Here is a 23,909-nt window from a genome sequence, read left to right on the forward strand (position 1 = left end):
GGGAAATCCACTTTTATATTCTGCACAGCCTTTGAATTGGGATTGTGTGGCTGCAAGAATGAAAAGCATATAGGTTGTTCCTGTTTTGTTTGTGTGAGGCAGGATGTTTTATTGTTTGTTGTTTTATAAGTTGATCATCTTTTATAAGCTTGTCATCTTAAACAGAGGACTTTAAAAAAAATTGAATATCTAGAAAATAGTTTTGTTTCTGTATTGTTTTAAAATATTTCTGAATATCAGATACCAGAGATTTTGCTCTCTGGTGGCTTCCAGAGGAATTTTGTGGGTTAGCCTTATTTTGGCTTGTGATTTATTCGTATTGTTTGAGAACCTGTCACCATTGAGATTTTCATTATTTGACTGGATGTCTTAGTGGGATCAGCTTCCAAATTCAGAGAGGACAAGTTCTGGGAAATGGAAATGGAGAATGCAGTTTGCCAAATCCAGGACAATATTTGTCATTGCTTTCAGCAGCTGAAAGCAATTTGTACATTTTAAGCAACTCTTTCAGTAAAAAAAAATAAACTTCATTGGTGAACTATCTCAACTTAATTGAGGAAAATTAATAAATTAAGGTATTCTTGTTTGTTTGCAGTATATTTGTTTGGCGATGCCTTTGAAGAAAAAAATATCCAGTGGCTATTTCTTTCAAAAGATGGAATCCTAAATGCCTCAATAACAACTTGGCTGCTAGAAAGCAAAAATGCTTAAAAAGGTGCATATATTTTAAAAAGGTGTTTGTGTAAATTATCAATTGTGTCCACAAAACATATTGTGGTTATGAAGCCTGTGATGTGAATGCCACTGAAGATGCTGAAAATGAGAACTCAATGCAGATTGCATTAGGACAAAACTGATACAATGGTCATTTTTTACTGTAAAATATAAAAGATGGACAGGATAACTAGTGTAAAGGAAACCACTTGGCTGTGGTTTTTGATGACATCTTTAGCAAGCATTTATGTATTGAGAGCAAATGCAGACTTTGGTACTCAGCATGTCCCTCAACAAAACGTAACATGCGTGACTTGTGAGGATGATTATCAGAGTGGTTTTAAAACTGGATTGATGCAGCAAAATGTGATCTCATTCTACAGCAAGATGAAATTTGCTAAATTTTGTTTGTTCATATATACATTTTTATGCAAGATCAAATGTACAAATTATTTTGTTTGTACAGAGGCTTTTATAAGTCTACATAACTCTTACAAGGTGCAAAAGGCTTGTTTCACAAATACAACAGGACTGATTCACATGTAGCTATAAATTGCTGCTAAGTAATCAGTCACTTTATTTCATCTTGCAAGTATCTTTACTACAAAAGATCAAAATTATAGACAGTGCCAGAGTATTAAAGGTATTCCAAAGAATTCTTTATACTGTTGACCCTATGTCTTTATTCAGGGAAGTTCTACTGAAGCAAGGGTTAGAATTCTTAAATAGTGTTGTAGCCAGATCAGTTTGGTTTGGCTGAGAAGGGATTCTTGTGTTCAGGTATGATTGTGATACTTTTCCCCAGTTTTTCTGTTCATCTACCTCATTGTAATCCTGGATCCATTTTCATGGTCCAGGGTAATTGGACACCCGGCAGGTGGAAGATTGGGTTAAGATGGAGGCGAGGAATTAACTACTAAGTCCTCTTCACTTACATAATGTTGGAACATAATTGCCACCAACATTAAGTGTATCAGTTAACAGTTCCAGGGTGATTATGACCCAAAACATATTTTGGTAGACAGGTTGAGACTTTTGATGACATTTATATGAAACAAGTGATGAAGAGATAATCAGCAATGTTAAAGCACAATCAAATGGAAAGGGATGCTATATATATGCTTGTAATTTGTTTTTAAAAAGGCTCATCTCCAAATTTTGATCAGTTTTTTTTACACAGCAAAGTTGTTTGATTTTTTTGCCAAATGAGAATGTTGAATCTGACTTCCTTGGCCTATATAGCTGGTGTATTCTTAGTTATTAAAAATCTTATTATAAATTAAACTACTATTTGCATGGGAGCAATGGTTGAAGGTCAAGCTAGATTCATGTGTAATTTACCAGAATACTTAAGTTACATGTACAGAATGGAGAAGCTGAGGTTGTTCCCTTTGGAACAGAAGGAGATCCAAAGGAGTATTTAAAATTACTGAGGTATAGTCAACATTGATAGAAACGGCTTTCTCATTCGATATACCCACCATCTTCTGCATGAAGTTACCCTTTGTGTTCCTTTTTAAAATCTTTCCTCTTTCACTTTATATCTGATTCCCTTCCTCTGGGGAAAAGGACTGTGTCTAGGCCCTTCAAGATTTTATACACCTCTAAGTTCAGACACTAGTCTCCTATGCTCAAATGAATGGAAACTTAGCCTGCTCAATCCCAAAGGTGGCAAATTTTATAAAATTCTTCAGCCCTAACGGAAGGTAGGAGAATGGGCTAAAATAGGAGAGGAAGTCACTATTAAGCCTTCTCCAGTTACATAATGTTAGAACATAATTGCTCATCTTTGGGTCTACAACTTACTCGTAAATTTTCTTTTGTGCTCTTTCCAGCTTATTGGCATTGTTCCTATACTTACCTTAGCCCAGATGGGATTGTAGGAATCATTGCTGATTAGCAACTTTGAACTAGGTCCCAATATTCAAACTGTTTTCTTCAAATAGTATGCTGTTGCATTGAAGGCGATGGTGAATTTTACATGTCTTTCTTTGCCAAATAGTCTTTTCCTGAACTCAATGGCAGAGGTACAAAAGTACAACATATAAATACAGGCCTCAACTCCATACTGCATTTCAACTACTGCGTTTGGAAAACTTCAGGACCAAAATGTAATCGCAGTGAGTTGAATATCCCACTAGCTAGTCCACCTGCAAACTTGTCCCATCCCTGACTCTAGCTACTACCCAAGCCCAGATATGTCCACGAGCTCTGGGTACAAAATAATTTCCAGGATTATACAGAATAACAAGCCAGTAATAGGCAAAACAATCATCTGGGTTTAATTCTCTGATTTATAAAATCCCTAGGTGGTCAAAAGATAAGAGCTTGGTCCCTGTTCCTGAAATCAAATAGATTGAAACTATCCTGCAACAATTTCAATTAGTTGAAAAGAAAGCTAAAGCAAAATAAAATCACTACTGATTACTGAAAATACATTTTTTTTGTTTGCACATCCTTTTGGGATAAGTAATGTATTGTTAGTGTGCAAGTAAATATTAATATCCGCTGAGAAGTGTCTGCTAAACCTAAACATCTTGAAGCCATTTTGCACCTCAGAAAAGGTATCCCATAACCTACAACTTCTAAATTGTGTGCCAGCATTGTGCAATAAAGAATTTCTTTAACAATTTGAAAAAGGTAGCACAACCCCATACTGCTGTTGTGTCTGCAAAGCTGCCTTTTTCCCCATTGCCATAGTTTTATTTGTACATGTACATTAACCTTACTAATGAGTCATCCATTGGACTTGGGAAATTCTTTGCACAAGTGCCTTTGTACAATTCTACATACAATTACCTATTGATTTAGTTGTGCAATACAAACCATACATGGTGCTACTGATTTTAGAAATAGTGAAATGATGTTAGGACAATGTCCTATTTGAATTTGGACTTAAGTGGTAATGTATATAAAATCAATACTTTTAGCAATAGTTAAATATTACAATTTGGAAGGTGATTGCAATGCCTTTTCTTTGCAGATTAAATTATTTATAGCTAAACAAGAAAATCTAAATAAATGGCAAACAACTGCATAGGTATATTTTAGCTTCTAATTCACAAAGTAAATATGCAAAGTATTTGCAAGGCCTGTCTGAACCTAAAAATGCAAATCTTAAGACTGCATTTATGGATGAAATTAATCTGTTTTTCACATAGTTGATGTATGTAATTGATTCTGGTTTGGCCATACATAGTGCAATGCCCTGCTGAATGGAGCATTCTATAAAACCTTAACTTCAGTGTGGATTAAAAGAAAATCAATCTAATATATTTCAGCACCTTCAGTGGACTAACACATTACAGCTTTACAATAACTTCACCATTCAAGAAGTGTTGCCTTATAATGTTTGAGAGTGTGGACTATTCAACCAAGTGTTTAAATTCAGCAAGCCAAAGCTCACTATGCAGTTTAGCCACTAGTATGGTGGTTTGAGAGTAGTGTGTCATAACAAAATTAAATAATAATTTTAATGAAATGTTTGTATTATTTACAGTGTGTATTTGTGCTTACTTCTGTCTTTCAATATTTGATATTTTTTGGGATTTTTTTGATGTATAAAGATAGGTACAATTATCAAGACATTGACATGATTTTATATATATTAGAATAAAATAGCAATATTATATCCATGGAAACTTAAGTACCTGATTGAAAGTGGAAAAACTAATTTTTGATTCATTTTGAAAAATTCTTACATTTTTCTATTTGATTTTTAAATTGCAAATGTATCATTGATAAATTTGTTATACATTGTAAAATAATGAATTGTATTATAATGTAATATTAAACTGCATCATGCATGAAATTTATTTTTTAAATTAAGAATCAATTGTTTGGGCTTAAATGAAGTAATAGGATCCAAGTGTCACTAATGTAGCAACAGATTTTATCGGAGTGTGGTCAGTTTTATAAAAAATGAAGTCATGCTTTAATTTTTAATGTTTTGGTATGAATATGATATCCAACAACTAATAAAACAGTACTTTTACCACATTAAAAATGCAGTTAATTTCAAGATAATGTAAATTCATTTAGCCAATTCATATTGCTGATGGGAGAGAAACTTAAAAATGCAAAAGAGCATGAAATAAAAGGTCAGGCATTTCTGTTCTTGCCTTCAACAAGATCTGCCTTTTATTTTCCTTGTAGATCAAAGATAGCCTTCCTCAATCTTTAATACATTTATGATCACTACACTTCTGATATGGAGAATTTCAACAATTCATAAATCTCAGAAGAAAATCCTTCCCAAGTCCATCTTAAATGCAATTTCTTCTCAACATTTACTAGAAACATTCTCAGTGTCTGAAAAAAACTTTATTATAGTTTCATTATATTGAAGATGTAGTGTCAGTCTTGTGTAGTTTAACAAGTCCTGTTTATTTTTCTAATAAATAAAGGCCAACAATTTGGCATTTAATGTGGTTTCATGTACAAAGAGACAGATCCATCTCTATAGCTGTATTATGTATTCTCCTAGCATTCAAGTAACATTGCTTTTCGTTCTTCCTACCAATATTGTTAACCTCAAATTTCTGCAAAATATAGTACACTGCTAAAGTGTTGCTACTGGTTTAGGGAGTTCAAAGTAAAGGAACCCTTTGGAGTCAGTGATATAGAATTCACCATGTAGTTGGGGGGGGGGGGTGCTCAAATCAGATGCAATGTTACAGCAAAGTAATACTGAAGATCTTTAACAAAGTGCCACATATGAAGCTGTTTAACAAGTTTAAAGCCCATGGTATTACAGGAAAGATACTAGCAAGGATAGAGCATTGGCTGATTGGCAGAAGGGGAAGAGTGGGAGCTGGTGATTTGTGGTGTTTTGCAGGAGTCAGGGTTGGAACTGCTTTTTATGTTGCATGTCAATGATTTGGATGACAGAACTGATGACTGTGGCCAAGTTTTCAGACAATGCAAAGATGGGGGTGGGGGGGGGGTAGTGTTGAGGAAGCAGAAGCAGATGAGGAGAATGGGTAAAGTTGCAGATGGAATGCAGTATCAGGAAATTTATAATCATGCACTTTGGTAAAAGGAATAAAAGCACAGACCATTTTCTAAATTGGAGAGCAAATTCAAAAATCAGATAAAGGTCAACTTGCAGGTTGAGTCAGTAGTGTAATGTAATGTCACCAAATTCTGGAATGACATTCTGGCAAATGTCACTCCACTTTGAGGGATGGAAGCTAAAGACAGGAAATTATAGTCTGGTTAGCCTGATTTTAGTGGGTGAAAGATACTGGAGTTCATTATTAAGGGTAACATTATGGGGTACACAATAAAATAAGCTGAAGTCCAGACAAAGGAGAATCAATAGATGTTTACGTGGATTTTCAGAAGGCCTTTGATAAGGTGCCAAGGCAGAAAGCTGCTTAAAAAAAAGCATTGGTAGAAGATTGCCTCCTGCCAGTCAACCAGAGTGGAAATAAAGAGGGCCTGCTCTGCTTGGCTGCCAGTGACCAGCAGTGTTCTGCAGGGGCCAGTGTTGTAATTACTTTTGTACCCCCCCCATTACACATCAATGATTTAATCGATGGCAGAGAGTCTGCAGAAGCACTTAAGATTATGCGAATGGGCTAAGTGGGAAGTGTATGGTTATGCACTTTGGTAAAAGGAATTAAGGATGCAAGAGAAAACTTAAATCAAGAGGGTTGAGAGAAGGCATGAGGTTGCTTTAGCAGACACAGTGAAGGAGTATCCCAAGGGTTCCTACAGATCTTAAGAGCAAAAGGATAGGTGCTCTGGAAGATCAGAGTGGTCATCTATGTGTGGAGCCAAAAGGGATGGGGGGAAATCTTGTGTTTTTTTTCCCTATCTGTATTTACTTGGGAGACAAACAGAGCCTATAGAAGTGAGGCAAAGGAGCATCAACTTTATGGGCCCCATACAGATTACCGAGGAGTTTGCTGACTTAAGGCAAATTGGGGTGGACAAATCCTCAGGGCCTGACAAGGTATTCCCTTGGACCCTGTGGGAGGCAAGTGTAGAAACTGCAGGGGCCCTAGCAGAGATACTCAAATCATTCTTAGCAAAGGTGAGGTACCAGAGGATTGGAGGATAGCTAATGTTGTTCTGCTATTTAAAACAATCTCTAAGAATAAAGCAGGAAATTATAGGCAGTGGGCCTGACAGCAGTAGTGGTTAAGTTCTTGAAAGGTATTCTAAGGGACTGGATAGTCAAGTATTTGAGCAGACAGGGACTGATTAGGGATAACCATGGCTTTCTGTGTGGTAGTGTGCATCTAACCAATCTTGAATAAGTTACCAGGCAAGTTGATGAAGGCTAGGCAGTGGACCTTGTCTACATGGACTTTAGCAAGGCATTTGACATAGTTCCACATGGGAGGTTGGTCAAGGCGGCTCAGTTGCTTGGCACTCGAGATGTAGTAAATTGGATTTGACATTGGCTTTGCAGGAGAGGTCAAGAGTGGTAGCAGATGGTTGCCTCTCTGGAGGCCTGCGGCTAGTGGAGTGTTGCAGGGATTGATGCTGGGTCTGTTGTTTGTCATTTATATCAGTGATTTGGATGAGAATGTGGTAAACTGGATCAGGAAATTGCAGATGACACCAAGACTGTGGAGGTATAGTGGACAGCAAGGAAGGCCATTAAAGCTTTCAAGGGGATCTGCAACAGCTGGAATTTAATGCAGACAAGAATTAGGCGTTGCACTTTGGGAGGACCAAAGTAACTTTTAACACGGCAAGCAGTAGTGCACTGAGGAGTGCTGTAGAACAAGGGGATTTGGGAATACAGGTCCACAATTCTTCAAAAGTGGAGTCACAGCTAGACAAACCCATTGAGAAAGTGTCTGGCCCATTGGCCTTCATAGATCAAAGTATGATTACAGAAATTATGTATAAGACTTTGGCAAGGCCTAATCTGGAGTTGTGTGTGCAATTTTAGTCATCTAACTACAGAAAAGATGCAAAAAGAAATCATAAGGAAGTTGATGGGACTGGAGGACCCGAGTTAAAAGATTGAACAGGTAAGAACTTAGAACATAGAAGATTGAAGGGAGATTTGATAGGTGTACAAAATTATGAGGGATATAGTGTAAATCCAAGCAGACTTTTTCCACTGTGTTTGGGTGAGACTACAACCAAATATCATGGTTTAAGAGCAAAAGGTGAAATGTTTAAGGGGAACATACAGGGAAGGTATCACAAAGGCACCAACTGTTACATGGTGAAGGCAGGAGAATGGGGTTGAGAGGGATAATAAATCATTGTAAAAGCCCCAATAATATCAGAAAGTGCTAAAGCAACAAACATTTTCCTTAATCACTTTAAGGGAGTTTACAAATACCCTTAACTGGTTGTCCAATCTTATAGGGATAAAGACTCAGTTGCAAAAATAGTTGATGCATTAGTGATCTGCCAAATCACAGTTCATTAGAAGGTAAAAAATGTAACATTACCTTTTGAGAAGGAGGAAGAAAATAAGAGAAATAAGGCTAATTATCCTGACATTAGTGGTTGGGAATCTGCTTAATACAATTTTAATGACATGGTTTAAAAAAAGGTACTAACAAATAATTATCATTGATAGATCAGGACAGAACTCACACCACCTCAGGATTATTGACTTATTCCATACTGGTTTTTTAAAGCATGGTTTCAAGTGCAGTCTTCTACTGTGAGATCACAACTAACAGAGAGCATAATTGTTGCCTGCACTGACCAAAATGACTGACAACTGACCCTTTCACCAGATTCACTGTCAAGTTATAGTGTTATCAAATATTCAAAGTCATCTGCATCTGTAAAATCAAGACATTAAGAAATGTGTTTATAGTATCAAAATTACAAATACTGGAATCTGAAATAGAAACAGAATGTGTATTGTAAAAACTTGATCAGTTCAGGCTACTTTAGTGGAAAGAAAGTGAGATACCAAATTGTTCCAATGAAGGGTCTTTGGCCTAAAACATTGACTGTTTCTCATGTTACAAAAACTGCCCAACCCAACCAGCATTTTCTGCTTTCATGATCACTTACCTTTCTTCTGACTTGTTTCAACTGTTTGTTTTAATTACACTGCTGTACTTGTTCCAGGTAGAACGTGGTGCTTCCAACTGCAATAATTGAGAGCACTGGTGTGCTTTGCTTGCTGCTTTGGTGAACAAAAGGCTGTGCTCCAGCTTTTGCTCAATCATATGGGTTTCTGCTGGCAGATTCAAATGGATCTCTGAGAGACTTTCCGTACAGTGCTTTGACCAACTTACCTTTTTGAGATTAGGGAGAATCAGTGATTGCAGTACTAAAATAGTTGATTAAAAAAGTTCACACCCAAGATAATTATACAAAATAATAGCTAACAACGTTGGCAGCTAGTGGATGTGCTGACAAAGTCCATGCAGCTATTGCTTTGCTCATAAGTATTAACTATACTTTGGTGCCAATGCTTTTGATTGGCTTCATGTTGGCCTGTTGCTAGTGCTGGATGAGGTGAGAAATTAAGCTAAGAAACAAGATAAAATTTAAAATCAATGTCTAAAGAGTTACTTTATCAAATTAAACTGAGAACTTGCAACTAATAACTTTAACAGCAGATACTGCAGAAAGAAATGGTAGCTGAATTAATGAAGATTCTATTTCTCAATGTCCTACCTAATTTTCAAATGTCCACCTGGAATCCTGAATGTCCCAGTTAAAACTATCTGGGGTCTATGGCCCACAGGTTGGGAACCCCGGTCTACACTTCTATTTCTTGTTACCACAGTGTATGACGATACACTTCCCAACACTGTATCCCATCTGCCACTTCTTTACCCGCTCTCCTAATCTGTCCAAGTCTTCTGCAGCCTTCATGTTTCCTCAACACATCTGCCCCTCCTCCCATCTTTGTATCACCTGCAAACTTGGCCACAAAACAATCAATTCAGTCATTCAAATCATTGACATAACGCAAAAAGCAGTATCCCTTGAAATACTCATCACCAGCAGCCAACCAAAAAAGGCTTTTTATTTCCACTCTTTGCCAATCAGCTAATGCTAGTATCTTTCCTATAATACCATGGGGTCTCAACTTGTTAAGCAGCCTCATGTGCAGCACCTTTTAAGAGGCATCCACCGATTCTTCTTTGGCTATCCTGTTTGTTATTTCAAAGAATTCCAACAGATGCATCAGGCAACATTTTCCCTTGCAGAAACCATGTTGACTACAGGCTATTTTATCATGTGCTTCCAAGTACCCTGAAACCACATTCTTAACAGTCGACTCCAATTCTCTGAAAATGCAGGTAGAAAAAAACTCAAGTAATGCAGTTATAAGCTTTATTCATATTTATTCCACACTGTATTCCCCCAGACAAAAGCCTGAGCCAAATTACAATGCAATGTTCATTGCCTCATTTGTGCATCAGATATGCTTGAAATTTCCAAGTTACATTTATTTGTAGCATTGAATACAGTCCACAAATAATCAGCAGTACAGCTAATTTTTTTGTTTTTGTTCATACTGTTGCTATAGATGAAAGAAATGAGTTGTACATTAATGTTGATTAATGTAATATTCTGCATGTTTCAGCACTGTGAATTCATCTTTAAAATACAATTAAACTCTGAAACCATCAAGCACTGTGGAGCTGATGAAATCAACTCTATAGTTATGAAACACTAACTGGGTAATTGTTAAAACAGTAAAACCTTAATACAGCAAAGGGTTTCAGTGAGGAAAAAGCAAGACCTCCACTAAAATGGTACAGTAAGTATGATCAAGGGTTAGAAATTTGCAACAATCTCACAGCATAGATTCTACAGTGTGCAAACTGGGGGTAAGGTGGAGAATGGGAATACTCAAAACTCCTACTGCACCATGATTTGTTACACATAAGACACTAACCCTGACAAGTGCAATGTACAGCTTCTCAAATCTTTAATACAAACCAGTGTTCTCTGTACCAAATCAGATAAATAAATGGAATTCAAATTTCTTATGTTAGTATTTGTGATATAATAGATCATGACTGCAGCTCAACAATTTCAGTTACTACCAAATGTAAAATAATCTGCAGTTCCAAGGCTTTTTTATTCTTCCCAACCCTCCCTGTGACAACCGAGTAACAGTCCCACAGACAACATGCCATGAAACAGTGCAGGATACTACTCAGTTTTCTTCTTCAGTCCAGGAACTTTAGCTTGAATCCTAAAATGAGAAAAACAGTGGAAAAGGAATATTGTAAAAGAGTGAAGGTACTTAGAATGCTGACCTGTTAATCTAACGCTATGGTGTTTTAACTTGATTATGTAAGAACAGCTACCAAGTAATTTTTATGCCAAAAAATCTCTTGTGCACAATGAGATTAGAGAAAGGCTAAACTAAATGCACATTATTCATTGTTTTAATTACCAAATTCACAAAAAAGGCATTGCTCTGAAATACATTTTCTTAGTTTCCCTGTCAAATATAGGTGCAGTATACCAAATCTCCTTAATTTAATTATTCAATGCATCTTGTAAACAAAACCTGCAGTTGAATACAGAAAATAAGTGTCATTGATTGGATGGTAATGAAATATTTATGCCACAATGTAAAAAGTAATTTTACTGCTTCCTTTGCAAGCTCTTGGTGAGCAAAATGTGCCAAATTCACATTAACATTTGACATATATTCTTTAAAGATTACATTGATGTTACGCGCATTTTTCATGATGATCAACCACAAAAATAAAAAGCTTCCAATGAGATTGGTGCTCAAAAAGTCCACTGCAGATTTGCTGGTCAATTATTAAGATGCCAAAAATGTCAAACTAGCCAACCTAATGTTTACATATCTTGTGTTCCAAGGTGCAGATGCTCCAAGATTAAAACTATACTACTGTGAAAGGTTTACACAACTGATGATATCCATAATTTCTTCAAGCCCAAGAAAAACTCATGACATTAGTGCTATATTCACATTTGGCAAGCCAACCTGGAGACATGAGGAATCATGCTTTACATAAACACCAAGGAAAAATAGTGATAAGAAAGTTTGTTTAGCCACAGAAACACCCAAAAAGGAGCAAAACAGTCACAAGCAATTAGCATTTCCAAATTTCCACATACTGTACTTACTTAGCAGTGACATCTTTAATCTGTTTGCTTGCTATCCCTATGTAATGATCAATTTGTGCCTGAAAGAAATAAATTTATATTAATATCATTGAAATGTATCCTTCAGAGCTCAACTGTGATTTCTGTTAATCAATCTCCTTGTAGAGAGACTTCCAGACAGCAGGAAGCTTTTTTTTTTGAAGGTGGTGAGATGCAGACGGAGGCAAGAACTACAAGGGATAGTCATTAGTTCTTATTCAAATGTAACCAGGAGCAATGGGAATTTGATAACAGGCAATAAGTCAAATCACACGGAATTACACTTGAAGTCAGAAGTTTACATACACCTTAGCCAAATACATTTAAACTCAGTTTTGTCACAATTCCTGACATTTAATCCTTGAAAACATTCTGTCAGTTAGGATCACTATTTTAAGAATGTGAAATGTCAGAATAATAGTAGAGAGAATGATTTATTTCAGCTTTTATTTCTTTCATCACATTCCCAATGGGTTAGAAGTTTACATGCACTTTGTTAGTATTTGGTATCATTGCCTTTAAATTGTTTAATTTGGGTCAAGCATTTTGGGTAGCCTTCCACAAGCTTATCACAGTAAGTTGCTGGAATTTTGTTCCATTCCTCCAGACAGAACTGGTGTAACTGAGTCAAGTTTGTAGGCCTCCTTGCTCGCACACGCTTTTTCAGGTCTGCCCACAAATTTTCTATCGGATTGACGTCAGAGCTTTGTGACGGCCACTCCAATACCTTAACTTTGTTGTTCTTAAGCAATTTTGTCACAACTTTCGAGGTATGCTTGGAGTCATTGTCCATTTGGAAGACCTATTTGCAACCGAGCTTTAACTTCCTGGCTGATGTCACGATGTTGCCTCAATATATCCACATAATTTCCCTTCCTCATGATGCCATCTATTTTGTGAAGTGCACCAGTCCCTCCTGCAGCAAAGCAGCCCCACAACATGCTGCTGCCACCCCCATGCTTCACGGTTGGGATGGAGTTCTTCGGCTTGCGAGCCTCACCCTTTTTCCTCCAAACATAGCAATGGTCATTATGGCCAAACAGTTCAATTTTTGTTTCATCAGACCAGAGGACACTTCTCCAAAAAGTAAGACCTTTGTCCCCATGTGCACTTGCAAACTGCAGTCTGGTTTTTTAATGGCGGTTTTGGAGCAGTGGCTTCTTCCTTGCTGAGCAGCCTTTCAGGTTATGTTGATACAGGACTCGTTTTACTGTGGATATAGATATTTGTCTCCCTGTTTCCTCCAGCATCTTCAGGTCCTTTGCTGTTGTTCTGGGATTGATTTGCACTTTTCGCGCCAAAGTACGTTCATCTTCAGGAGACAGAATGCGTCTCCTTCCTGAGCGGTATGACGGCTGTGCGGTCCCATGGTGTTTATACTTTCGTACTATTGTTTGTACAAATGAACGTGGTACCTTCAGGCGTTTGGAAATGGCTCCCAAGGATGAATCAGACTTGTGGAGGTCCACAATTTTTTTTCCTGACATCTTGGCTGACCTCTTAATTTTGTTTGTAAACTTCTGACCCACTAGAAGTGATATAGTCAATTAAAAGTGAAATAATCTGCCTGTAAACAATTGTTGGGAAAATTACTCGTGTCATGCACAAAGCAGATGTCCTCAATATCTTGCCAAGACTACAGTTTGCTAATATGAAATCTGTGAAGTGGTTAAACAATCAGTTTTAATGACTTCAACTGTATATGGTTGCTTGAAAAGCAAACTAAGAAACTGAGTTATTTCTGAGAACTTAAGGACAGGGTCAGGACAGCAAATTCGTACCTGAGTGGCAGCACATAAAAAATACGGAAAATGTTCAAGAACCACTGAAGCTTCCACATCAATTTTTACAAACATAAAAACTATGAAATTCAACACCAAATATTAATTTTCACAAAAGAATGCCATATTTCTTTGTTTTGCTGCAATTCCTGTATAATGATGGTATGCCTTTAAAAAGTGTAAATTCTAAGTAGAAGCTCTAAACCTTTTGAGAAAAAAAAACGCTAATTCAGCAGTAGCAACACACAACTGACTTGCAGCCAATTATCTTATTAATTAATATACAGGAAAATCAACTTTTAAACTCTTCAAGTTCAATTCAGTGTAATCACTGCAAAATTAAACTCAGATCTGATTATTAGCTGTAAAATATTCAATAAATATTTTCTTAATACTCCATAAAACTATTTTCCCCATTTTAATCCTGCAATCAATTATCTAAATTTTAATTGTCTTAGCATTTAATACCGACTACTGCAAGATTCCAAGAGGCATCCTAAATAGCTTCCAAAGAAAGATCATTCAAGAAATGAATACCTCCAAGCATTAGAGGTTAAATCAGAAATAATGTTCATATTTTATAGTTACTTTTTCCTAATAGTCTATATGGACCATTTAGTAAGGCCTTTGACAAGGTTCCACACAGAAGGTTAGTTAGGAAGGTTCAATTGTTAGGTATTAATATTGAAGTAGTAAAATGGATTCAACAGTGGCTGGATGGGAGTTGCCAGAGAGTAGTGGTTTAACAAGTTAGGTCTTTATTCTTTGGAGCATAGAAGGTTGAGGGGGGACTTGATAGAGGTATTTAAAATTATGAGGGGGATAGATAGAGTTGATGTGGATGGGCTTTTTCCATTGAGAGTAGGGAAGATTCAAACAAGAGGACATGAGTTGAGAGTTAGGGGGCAAAAGTTTAGGGGTAAAACGAGGGGGAACTTCTTTACTCAGAGTGGTAGCTGTGTGGAATGAGCTTCCAGTAGAAGTGGTAGAGGCAGGTTCGATATTGTCACTTAAAGTAAAATTGGATGGGTACATGGACAGGAAAGGAAGGTTATGGGCTGAGTGCAGGTCAGTGGGACTAGGTGAGAATAAGCGTTCGGCACAGACTAGAAGGGCCGAGAGGGCCTGTTTCCATGCTGTAATTATTATATGGAATTTTATTCTTGTGACATTCTATTATACTGAAAATTTTGCTTACATGTAGTTTAGCTTTCAGGTTAATAAAGTAAAACAACCTGATATAATGTCTAAGCTATGCTTACAAATCAATGTTAGGAACAAGAAATAATCTAACTGCTACTAATATAACCAGTTAGCACTCAAAATACAATTGTAACAATGTCAGGATGACAGTATCATATCCATTCTGTAAATTAATATCCCTTCTGCAAATGTAAAGCAAATTTAGACACTTACCTGGTGCCTTTCATAAACAACTGGAATGCTGAAAACTGCTACCAGAGCTAGAGAGAATGAATATTCATTCCTTTAGTATCTAAAACTTTACAGTGCAATTATACAGATACACACATAGCAGACATAAGTCACTGTTTTAACCCTCAGCAACTCTGTACCAATTTTGTATCTTTAGAACATGCAATTGCTATTGTTATAGCTCACAAATAAACCTCAGAATTAAGCCTTGAACAAACCCAAAAGTAGCAAGCATAAGTGAATATAATTGAAAGTCGTAACAAACACAAATATTCCAAAACTATACTGGACTGGAAAAATTGAATGCCATGAGATGGTTTTGGATGTTAAAAGGCCCAACTGACTGCCAGGGTATACAAGGAAATAAACAGACAATGTAAAAAAGAAATCTCAAGCATTGCTGAAGTTGTGTTTGAGGAATGGCAAAATAAATCAGCCTTCACTCACTTATATATTATTAAAATACAAGATTCATGTGAGGCCTTGTTGGATTAGTTGTTTTATGGATGTTTCCTCCAATAGGGGAAATCCATAATTAGGTTTTCCCCCCTATTCAAATAACCGAAACTGAAAAAGATGATAGAAGCAGCAAGGTACATGTGGTTTACAGGGACTTCAGTAAGACTTTCAATAAGGTTGCACATCATTAAGCTAGCCCAGAAGGCCAAGGTACAAACTGGTCTAAAATTAGCTTGATAAAAGTAGAGGTAGATGGGTGCTTGTATGAGTGGAAATTTATCACAAGTGGTATACCACAGGAATTAGTGCTGAGACCTTTGTGGTTTATAATATACAGATGACTTGTAGATAAGCAAAGGTTGCCTGTGGATACAGTGGACATGGAATAGCTGGCAAGTTGAGCTGTGCAAGTACGAGATAATGTACAAATCAGCTAACATTGAATTCTGGGGTGGGTCTGAGGGGGCCAAGTAGCCTCTGCCTGCTAATTCTTTATATGTTGAAAGACTTGCAATTTTGGAAATTTTAAAAAAATGGTAGTCCATTAATGGTTGGCCATGCCATAATTTTAACACCGCGTTAAATTCTGATCGTCTTCTTATTCTAGTGTCCAGGGGGGTGGGGGGGGGGGGGAACAGAAGGAAAGATTGAATCTCTAGCTCCTAACAAAAAAAAAAAAAAAGAGGACTTACTAAAGCTTAAAAACTCTGGTCTTCAAGTGTATGAGGATTTTGCAAGTGCAATCCATACCTCATTTCAAATTTGTTTAATACAAATTGCTATATACTTAAGATTTTTAGTACAGCAAATATGGTATTAGTAGATTGTGTAAGATATTATGTTGAGCTGGTACAAATTTTAAGCCAATACTTTTCACATAAAAGTATGACTGAAAACAGAAAGATACCAACAGCTAATATCAATAACCATGTTCCGAGGTGGTAAAACATAGCAAGGCTCAAGCAGCACATGGACCATGTTCCTAGGGAGAGATAACTTTCACATGTATTGTCTTAAGTTAGGGCAACAAAGTGAATATAAAATTAAGGAACACTATTTCCCAAATGAAATCCACTCCTATAAAACACCACTAAAGTTTTTGAGTTTCAAGATAGATAAATGGCCAGGTGACCTGATTTTTTTTAATTGTATGTTCCTAATTAACTATTCACATTAAGTCCAGATTCAAGTATTTAAGTTAATAAAATGCCTCCAGTGAGTGCAATGGTGGAACAGAAATACATTCAAAGTTGTAAAGGCTTACCTATTATCAGCAGAGTCAACCCATTAAACAAGGCACCAACGTATGTGAGCAGCCACATTAGCACTGTAAACTAAATTAAAATATATTATAGTCATGAGTTTACACAACAATACAATCAGACAAAACAGATCCATTCATCAAATAAAGATGTCCTTGTTTACTGACATTTTTGACCTTTTGCTTTGGCCGTCTGAGGTATGTACCTGCTTCAAGTAGGCTTCAATCATACTGGTGCCCAAGAAGAATGTGCTATCCTGTATCAATAATTACAGCTCAGTAGCACTAGCATTCATTGTGATGAAGTGTTTTGGGAGGTTGGTCACGAAACGTGTTAACTCCTGCCTGAGCAATGACTTGGATCTGCTCCAATTTGCCTACCATCACAACCAGTACCATTTCATTGGCTCTTCACTCAGCTCAAACATCTGGACAATTACGATACATACATCAGAATGCTCTATATTGACTGCAGCTCAGCATTCAACACCATCACTAAGCTCTAATATCTAGACCCAATACCATCCTATATAACTGGATCCACAATTTTGTCATTTGCAGATCCAAGTCAATACAGCATCTCCTCCACAATGACCATCAGCACAGATGCATCACAAAGTTGTGAACTTAATGACCTGCTCTACTCACTTTATAACTATAATTGTGTGACCAAGTACAACTCCAATACATTTCTATTTGTGGATGACGGCGCTGTTGTTGGCCAAATCAAAGATGGTGAAAAACTGGCATATAGGAGGGAAACTGAAAATCTGATTGAATGATGTCAAAGCTTCTCATTTAAGACCATAGAGCTGACCATTGACTACAAGAAGAAGAATCAGAGGTCCATGAGCCAGTCCTCATTAGAGGATTGAACGTACAGAGTGTCAGTAAATTTAAATTCCTTGGAGTTACAGTGGCATGTAAAAGTTGGGCACCCCTGGTCAAAATTTCTGTTACTGTGAATAGCTAAGCAAGTAAATGACCTGATTTCCAAAAGGCATAAAGTTAAAGATGACACATTTCTTCATTTTAAAGCAAGATTACTTTTTTTATTTCCATCTTTTACAGTTTCAAAATAACAAAAAAGGAAAAGGGCCTGAAGCAAATGTTTGGGCACCCTGAATAGCCAGTACTTAGTAACAACCCCTCTGGCAAGTATCACAGCTTGTAAACACTTTCTGTAGCCAGCTAAGAGTCTTTCAATTCTTGTTTTGGGGTATTTTTGCCCATTCTTCCTTGCAAAAAGCTTCTAGTTCTGTGAGATTCTTGGGCCGTCTTGCATACACTGCTCTTTTGAGGTCTATCCACAGATTTTCGATGATGTTTAGGTCGGGGGACTGTGAGGGCCATGGCAAAACCTTCAGTTTGCGCCTCTTCAGGTAGTCCGTTTTGGATATAGAGATGTTTAGGATCGTTATCCTGTTGTAAAAGCCATCCTCTTTTCATCTTCAGCTTTTTTTAAAAAAACAGACGGTGTGATGTTTGCATCCAGAATTTGCTGGTATTTAATTGAATTCATTCTTCCCTCTACCGGTGAAATGTTCCCCATGCCACTGGCTACAGCACAAGCCCAGTACATGATCGATCCACCTCCATGCTTAACAGTTGGAGGTGTTCTTTTCATGAAATTCTGCACCTTTTTTCTCCAAACATACCTTTGCTCAAACTTGCTAAAACGTTCTATTTTAACTATATCAGTCCACAGGACTTGTTTCCATAATGCATCAGGCTTGTTTAGATGTCCCTTTGCAAACTTCTGACACTAAATTTTGTGGTGAGGACACAAAAAATGTTTCTTCTGATGACTCTTCCATGAAGGTCATATTTGTGCAGGTGTCACTGCACAGCAGAACAGTGCACCATCACTCCAGAGTCTGCTAAATCTTACTGAAGATCTTTTGCAGTCAAACTGGGGTTTTAATTTGCCTTTCTAGCAACCCTACAAGCGGTTCTCTCGGAAAGTTTTCTTGGTCTTCCAGACCTCAACTTGACCTCCATTCTTGTTCACTGCCATTTCTTAATTACATTACAAACTGAGGAAACGGCTACCTGAAAACACTTTGCTATCTTCTTATAAGCCTTCTGCCTTGTGGGCATTATTTATTTTAATTTTCAGAGTGCTTAGGCAGCTGCTTAGAGGAGCCTATGGCTGCTGATTGTTGGAACAAGGTTTGAGGAGTCAGGGTATTTATAAAGCTTTGAAATTTGCATCACCTGGCCTTTCCTAACGATGACTGTGAACAAGCCATAGCCCTAACAAGCTAATTAAGGTATGAGACCTTGGTAAAAGTTGAGAACTCAAATCTCTTGGGGTGCCCAAACTTTTGCATGCTGCTCTTTGCCTTTTTTCCCCACTCTAAAATTGTACAAAACAAAAATAATACACTAATGTTGCTTAAAATGTTGAAGAATGTTTCAACTTTAACTTTATGACTTTCAGAAATCAGTTCATCTTCTACTCACTTAACTATTCACAGTAACAGAAATTTTGACCAGGGGTGCCCAAACGTTTGCATGCCACTATAAACAAGACCATAAAGCAAAGGAGCACAAGTCGGCCATTTGGCCCATCAAGTCTGCTCTGCCATTTCATCATGAGCTGATCCAATCTCCCCCATCTATGAGGTCCCCCCTCATTCCTGGAATCATTCTAGTGAATCTTCTCTGAACCCTCTCCAATGTCAGCACATCCTTTCTTAAATAAGGAGCCCAAAACTGCAAACAGTATTCCAACTGAGGTCTTACCAGTGCCTTACCTCAACATCACATCCCTGCTCCTATACTCTATTCCTCTAGAAATGAATGACAACATTGCATTCGCCTTCTTCACCACCGACTCAACCTAGAGGTTAACCTTAAGGGTATCCTGCACGAGGACTCCCAAGTCCCTTTGCATCTCAGAACTTTGAAATCTCTCCCCATTTAAATAACAGTCTGCCCGTTTATTTCTTCTACCAAAGTGCATTTTCCGTACACTTTCCAACATTGTAACTTATTTGCCACTTCTTTGCCCATGCCCCCAATCTATCCAAGTGTCTCTGCAGACGTTCTGTTTCCTCAGCACTACCAGCCCCTCCACCTATCTTTGTATCATCAGCAAACTTAGCCACAAAGCCATCTATTCCATAATCCAAATTGTTGATATACAACGTAAAAAGAAGCGGCTCCAACACGGTCCCCTGTGGAACACCATTGGTAACCGGCAGCCAACCAGAATGGGATCCCTTTATTCCCACTCTGTTTCCTGCCAATCAACCAACGCTCTTATCCACGTATGTAACTTTACCGTAATTCCATGGGCTCTTATCTTGTTTAGCAGCCTCATGTGCGGCACCTTGTCAAAGGCTTTCTGAAAATCCAAATACACAACATCCACTGCATCTCCCTTGTCTAGCCTACTTGTAATTTCCTCAAAAAATTGCACTAGGTTTGTCACACAGGATTTTCCTTTAAGGAAACCATGCTGAGTTCTGCCTATCTTGTCATATGCCTCCAGGTACTCTGTAACCTCATCCTTGACAATCAACTCCAACAACTTCCCAACCACCGATGTCAAGCTAACAGGTCTATAATTTCCTTTTTGCTTCCTTACCCTCTTCTTAAATAGCAGAGTGACATTTGCAATCTTCCAGTCCTCCGGAACCAGGCCAGAATCCATCAACTTTTGAAAGATCATTGCTAATGCCTCCGCAATCTCCACTGCTACTTCCTTCAGAACACAAGGGTGCATTCCACCTGGCCCAGGAGATTTATCTACCCTTAAGATTATTCAGCTTCCTGAGTACTTCCTCTGTCATAATTGTGACTGCGCATATTTCTCTTTCCTGTCACCCTTGAATGTCTGGTATATTGCTGATGTCTTCCTCAGTGAAGACTGATGCAAAATACTCATTCAGTTCCTCCGCCATCTCCTTATCTCCCATTACACTTTCTCCAGCATCATTTTCTATCGGTCCTATATCTACTCTCACCTGTCTTTTGCTCTTTATATACTTGAAAAAGCTTTTAGTATCCTCTTTGATATTATTTGCTAGCTTCCTTTCATAGTTCATCTTTTCCCTTTTAATGACTTTCTTAGTTTCCTCTTGTAAGCTTTTAAAAACTTCCCAATCCTGTCTTCCCACTAATTTTTGCTTCCTTGTATGCCCTCTGCTTTGCTTTTACTTTGACTTCTCATCAGCCACGGTTGCATCCCTTTTCCATTCAAAAATGTCTTCTTCTTTGGAATATATCTGTCTTGCACCTTCTTCATTTCTCGCATTAACTCCTGCCACTGCTGCTCTGTCGTCCTTCCCGCTAGTGTCCCTTTCCAGTCAACCTTGGCCAGTTCCTTTCTCATGCCACTGTAATTTCCTTTACTCCACTGAAATACCAACACATCGGATTTCGGCTTCTCTTTCTCAAATTTCACAGTGAGCTCAATCATGTTGTGATCACTACCTCCTAAGGGTTCCTTCACTTCTAACTCTCTAATCGCCTCTGGTTCATTACACAATACCCAATCCAGTACAGGTGATCCCCTAGTAGGCTCAACAACAAGCTGTCCTAAAAAGCCATCTCGTAGACATTCTACAAATTCTCTCTCTCGAGTTCCAGTGCTGACCTGATTTTCTCAATCCACTAGCACGTTAAAATCCCCTACAATTATCATAACACAGCCCTTCTGGCAAGCCTTTTCCATTTCCTGTTTTAATTTGTAGTCCACATCACTGCAGCTGTTTGCAGGCCATTAGGGTCCTTTTACCCCTGCGATTTCTTAGCTCAACCCATAAAGATTCTGCACCTTCCGATCCTATGTCAACTCTTTCTAATGATTTAATATCATTTCTTACCGTTAAAGCCCGCGACCCCCTCTAACTACCTAACTATCCTTCCAATACACTGTGTATCCTTGGACATTCAGCTCCCAGAGACATGCATCCTTTAGCCACGTCTCAGTGATGGCCACAATATCATACCTGCCGATCTGTAACTGTACAAGATCATCCACCTTATTCCTTATTAAGTATTACACCTTAAGTCCAGTATTTGGTACTTTTTGCATTGATTGCACTGCAACTTTATTGCACTGCAATACATCCCAATGGCTGCAAATTTGCTCCATCACCTGCCTGTCCTTCCTGACATCCTTACTGCTCACTACCTTAGATCTATTTGTGTTTTCCCTCTCCTCTGCTCCATCAGTCCAGTTCCCATCCTCCTGCCAAATTAGTTTAAACCCTCCCTAACAGCTCTATTAAACCTTCCCGCCAGGATATTGGTCCCCCTAGGATTCAAGTGTAACCCATCCTTTTAGTACAGGTCACACCTGTACAAATATCAAAGGATCTGTCCTGGGACACTAGCAAAATCAAGTTCAGATGAATTTTATAATGAGATGAGTACCTCAATCTTTGTGGTAGAAATGAGTTCAGATGAGTTTTACCACAACTATGGTAACCATTTCTTCAACCAAACTTTGGGAAAGATTTGACTGCTTTAGAGGGGATGCAGAAGCAATTTACTGAAAGGATTGTAGGGATGAGGAAAAGTTCACTGGGATTAGTCTCCTTGGAGCAGAGAAGGGTGCATGGAGATTTGAAAGGTGTGTTTGAAATAAAAGGTACAGAAAGATTAGATGGAAAACTTGCTAGTACTGGCAGAAAGGTCCATTGGGGGAGTGAAATGGAGTTGACAAGACAAAATAACTAAATTTTACATTTGGAATAAACTATTGTTTAGGTCTTGAATGTACCGCCAGGAGTAACACTGGAGCATATATTGGAAAGGAAAGATTTATAAGGCTGTTGGGACAGGGCAAGAGTGGAGCATGCTTGATTGACATTACATACCCAGAATAGACTGCATCCTTTTCAAAAAGATTTATTATCACTGCTGTGATATTTGTTATTCTGCAGCAGTAGTACAAGGAAATACATAAAAATCACTATAAATAATGCACAAGATAGTAGGGTAGTGTTGGTAAGGTAAGAAACGTGATGGCAGAGAAGTGTTGAATGTGGGTCTTCAGATTCCTGTAGCTCTTCCCCAACGGTAGTAATGGAAAGAGGACATTTCTTGAATGGTGAGAGTCTTCAATGCCACCTTTTAAAGTCCTCAAATGATGGGGAGGGTTGTGCCTGTGAGAAGTCAAACTTTTTTTCTGACATCCCCTATCATTTCCTCTGATCACCTCAAAATTACGTCCTCTCATAATACCCATTGCTACCCTGGGAAAACAGGCACTGGCTGCCCACTGACTATCCCTCATCTTATACACTGCTATCAAGTTATTTTTATCCTCCTTTGCTCCAAAGAGAAAAACCCAAGCTTGTTCAAACTTTCCTCTCAAGACACTCTCTCTGTAATCCAGGCAGTACCCTGGTAAATTTCCGCACCCTTTATAATTCTTACACATCTTTCTCATACTGATACAACCAGAACTCAACAATACACCAAATACAGTCTGACCAGAGATTTATAGGGCTGCAACATTACCTCGCGGTTCTTAAAAACTCAATCCTCCGACTGAAGTTCAACACACTGTACACCTCACCCACCCTATCAAGTTGCATGGTAACTTTGAGGAATCTGTGGATGTGGACCGCAAAGATCCGTTTCTCTACTGCTAAGAATCCTGCCTTAAACTCGTGCTCTACCTTTAAGATCAACATCCAAAAACAAATCACCTTGCATTTTCCAGATTGAACTCCATTTGCCATTTCTCAGCCCAGCTGTGCATCCTTTTAATATCCTGTTGTAACCTACAACCACCTTCTGTACTATCCACTTCAACCACTGTCATCTGCAAACCTACTAATCCTCCTCATCCAAGTCATTTATTTTAAAAAATGTATCACAAAAAGCTGGCGTCCTGGAACAGATCCCTAGACACACCAAATTTCATATTGTATGGCTAGCATGAAGTAAGCTGCCCAAATTCAAAAATCATATTGGTGTCCAATATCAATCATATCAATAAATCCACAATTTGCAATTATCAAGCAGGTTGCATTACTTCTGCTGGTGTGCCATGAGGAAAATTTTTAGCTCTCAATTCCTACTATTAGTAAAATACTGGTCTAATTCACAAATTCAAAAGGGTAAATGCAGGAAATGAAAAACAATTCAAACCTACGAGTCTCCTCCATCATTCATTCATATCCTGGATGATCTTTTGACTCCATGCCATCTTC

General features: G+C 37.9%; 3 protein-coding genes across 11 annotated transcripts in view; 1 reads left to right on the plus strand and 2 right to left on the minus strand.

Moving 5' to 3' along the window:
• LOC140730489 (echinoderm microtubule-associated protein-like 6) overlaps window positions 1-5,028 on the plus strand; it is a 343,576-nt gene extending 338,548 nt beyond the window's left edge. For both annotated transcript variants that reach the window (XM_073050994.1, XM_073050996.1), the window contains one exon: window positions 596-5,028. In XM_073050994.1, the coding sequence (XP_072907095.1) occupies window positions 596-620 (25 nt within the window). In that variant the 3' untranslated portion in view covers window positions 621-5,028. The remainder of the gene's footprint in view (window positions 1-595) is intronic.
• LOC140730495 (clathrin heavy chain linker domain-containing protein 1-like) overlaps window positions 1-23,909 on the minus strand; it is a 408,057-nt gene that overhangs the window by 222,529 nt on the left and 161,619 nt on the right. The window lies entirely within an intron of this gene.
• The window catches only part of LOC140730490 (reticulon-1-A-like), a 59,490-nt gene continuing 45,568 nt past the window's right edge, over window positions 9,988-23,909 (minus strand). For all 8 annotated transcript variants that reach the window (XM_073050998.1, XM_073050999.1, XM_073050997.1 and 5 more), the window contains 4 exons: window positions 16,735-16,804; window positions 14,994-15,040; window positions 11,779-11,837; window positions 9,988-10,867 (listed from right to left, as the gene is read on the minus strand). In XM_073050998.1, the coding sequence (XP_072907099.1) occupies window positions 10,825-10,867; window positions 11,779-11,837; window positions 14,994-15,040; window positions 16,735-16,804 (219 nt within the window). In that variant the 3' untranslated portion in view covers window positions 9,988-10,824. The remainder of the gene's footprint in view (window positions 10,868-11,778; window positions 11,838-14,993; window positions 15,041-16,734; window positions 16,805-23,909) is intronic.

The sequence above is a fragment of the Hemitrygon akajei genome, chromosome 7, assembly GCF_048418815.1.
Source record: "Hemitrygon akajei chromosome 7, sHemAka1.3, whole genome shotgun sequence".
In the NCBI taxonomy this organism is placed as follows: Eukaryota; Metazoa; Chordata; class Chondrichthyes; order Myliobatiformes; family Dasyatidae; genus Hemitrygon; species Hemitrygon akajei.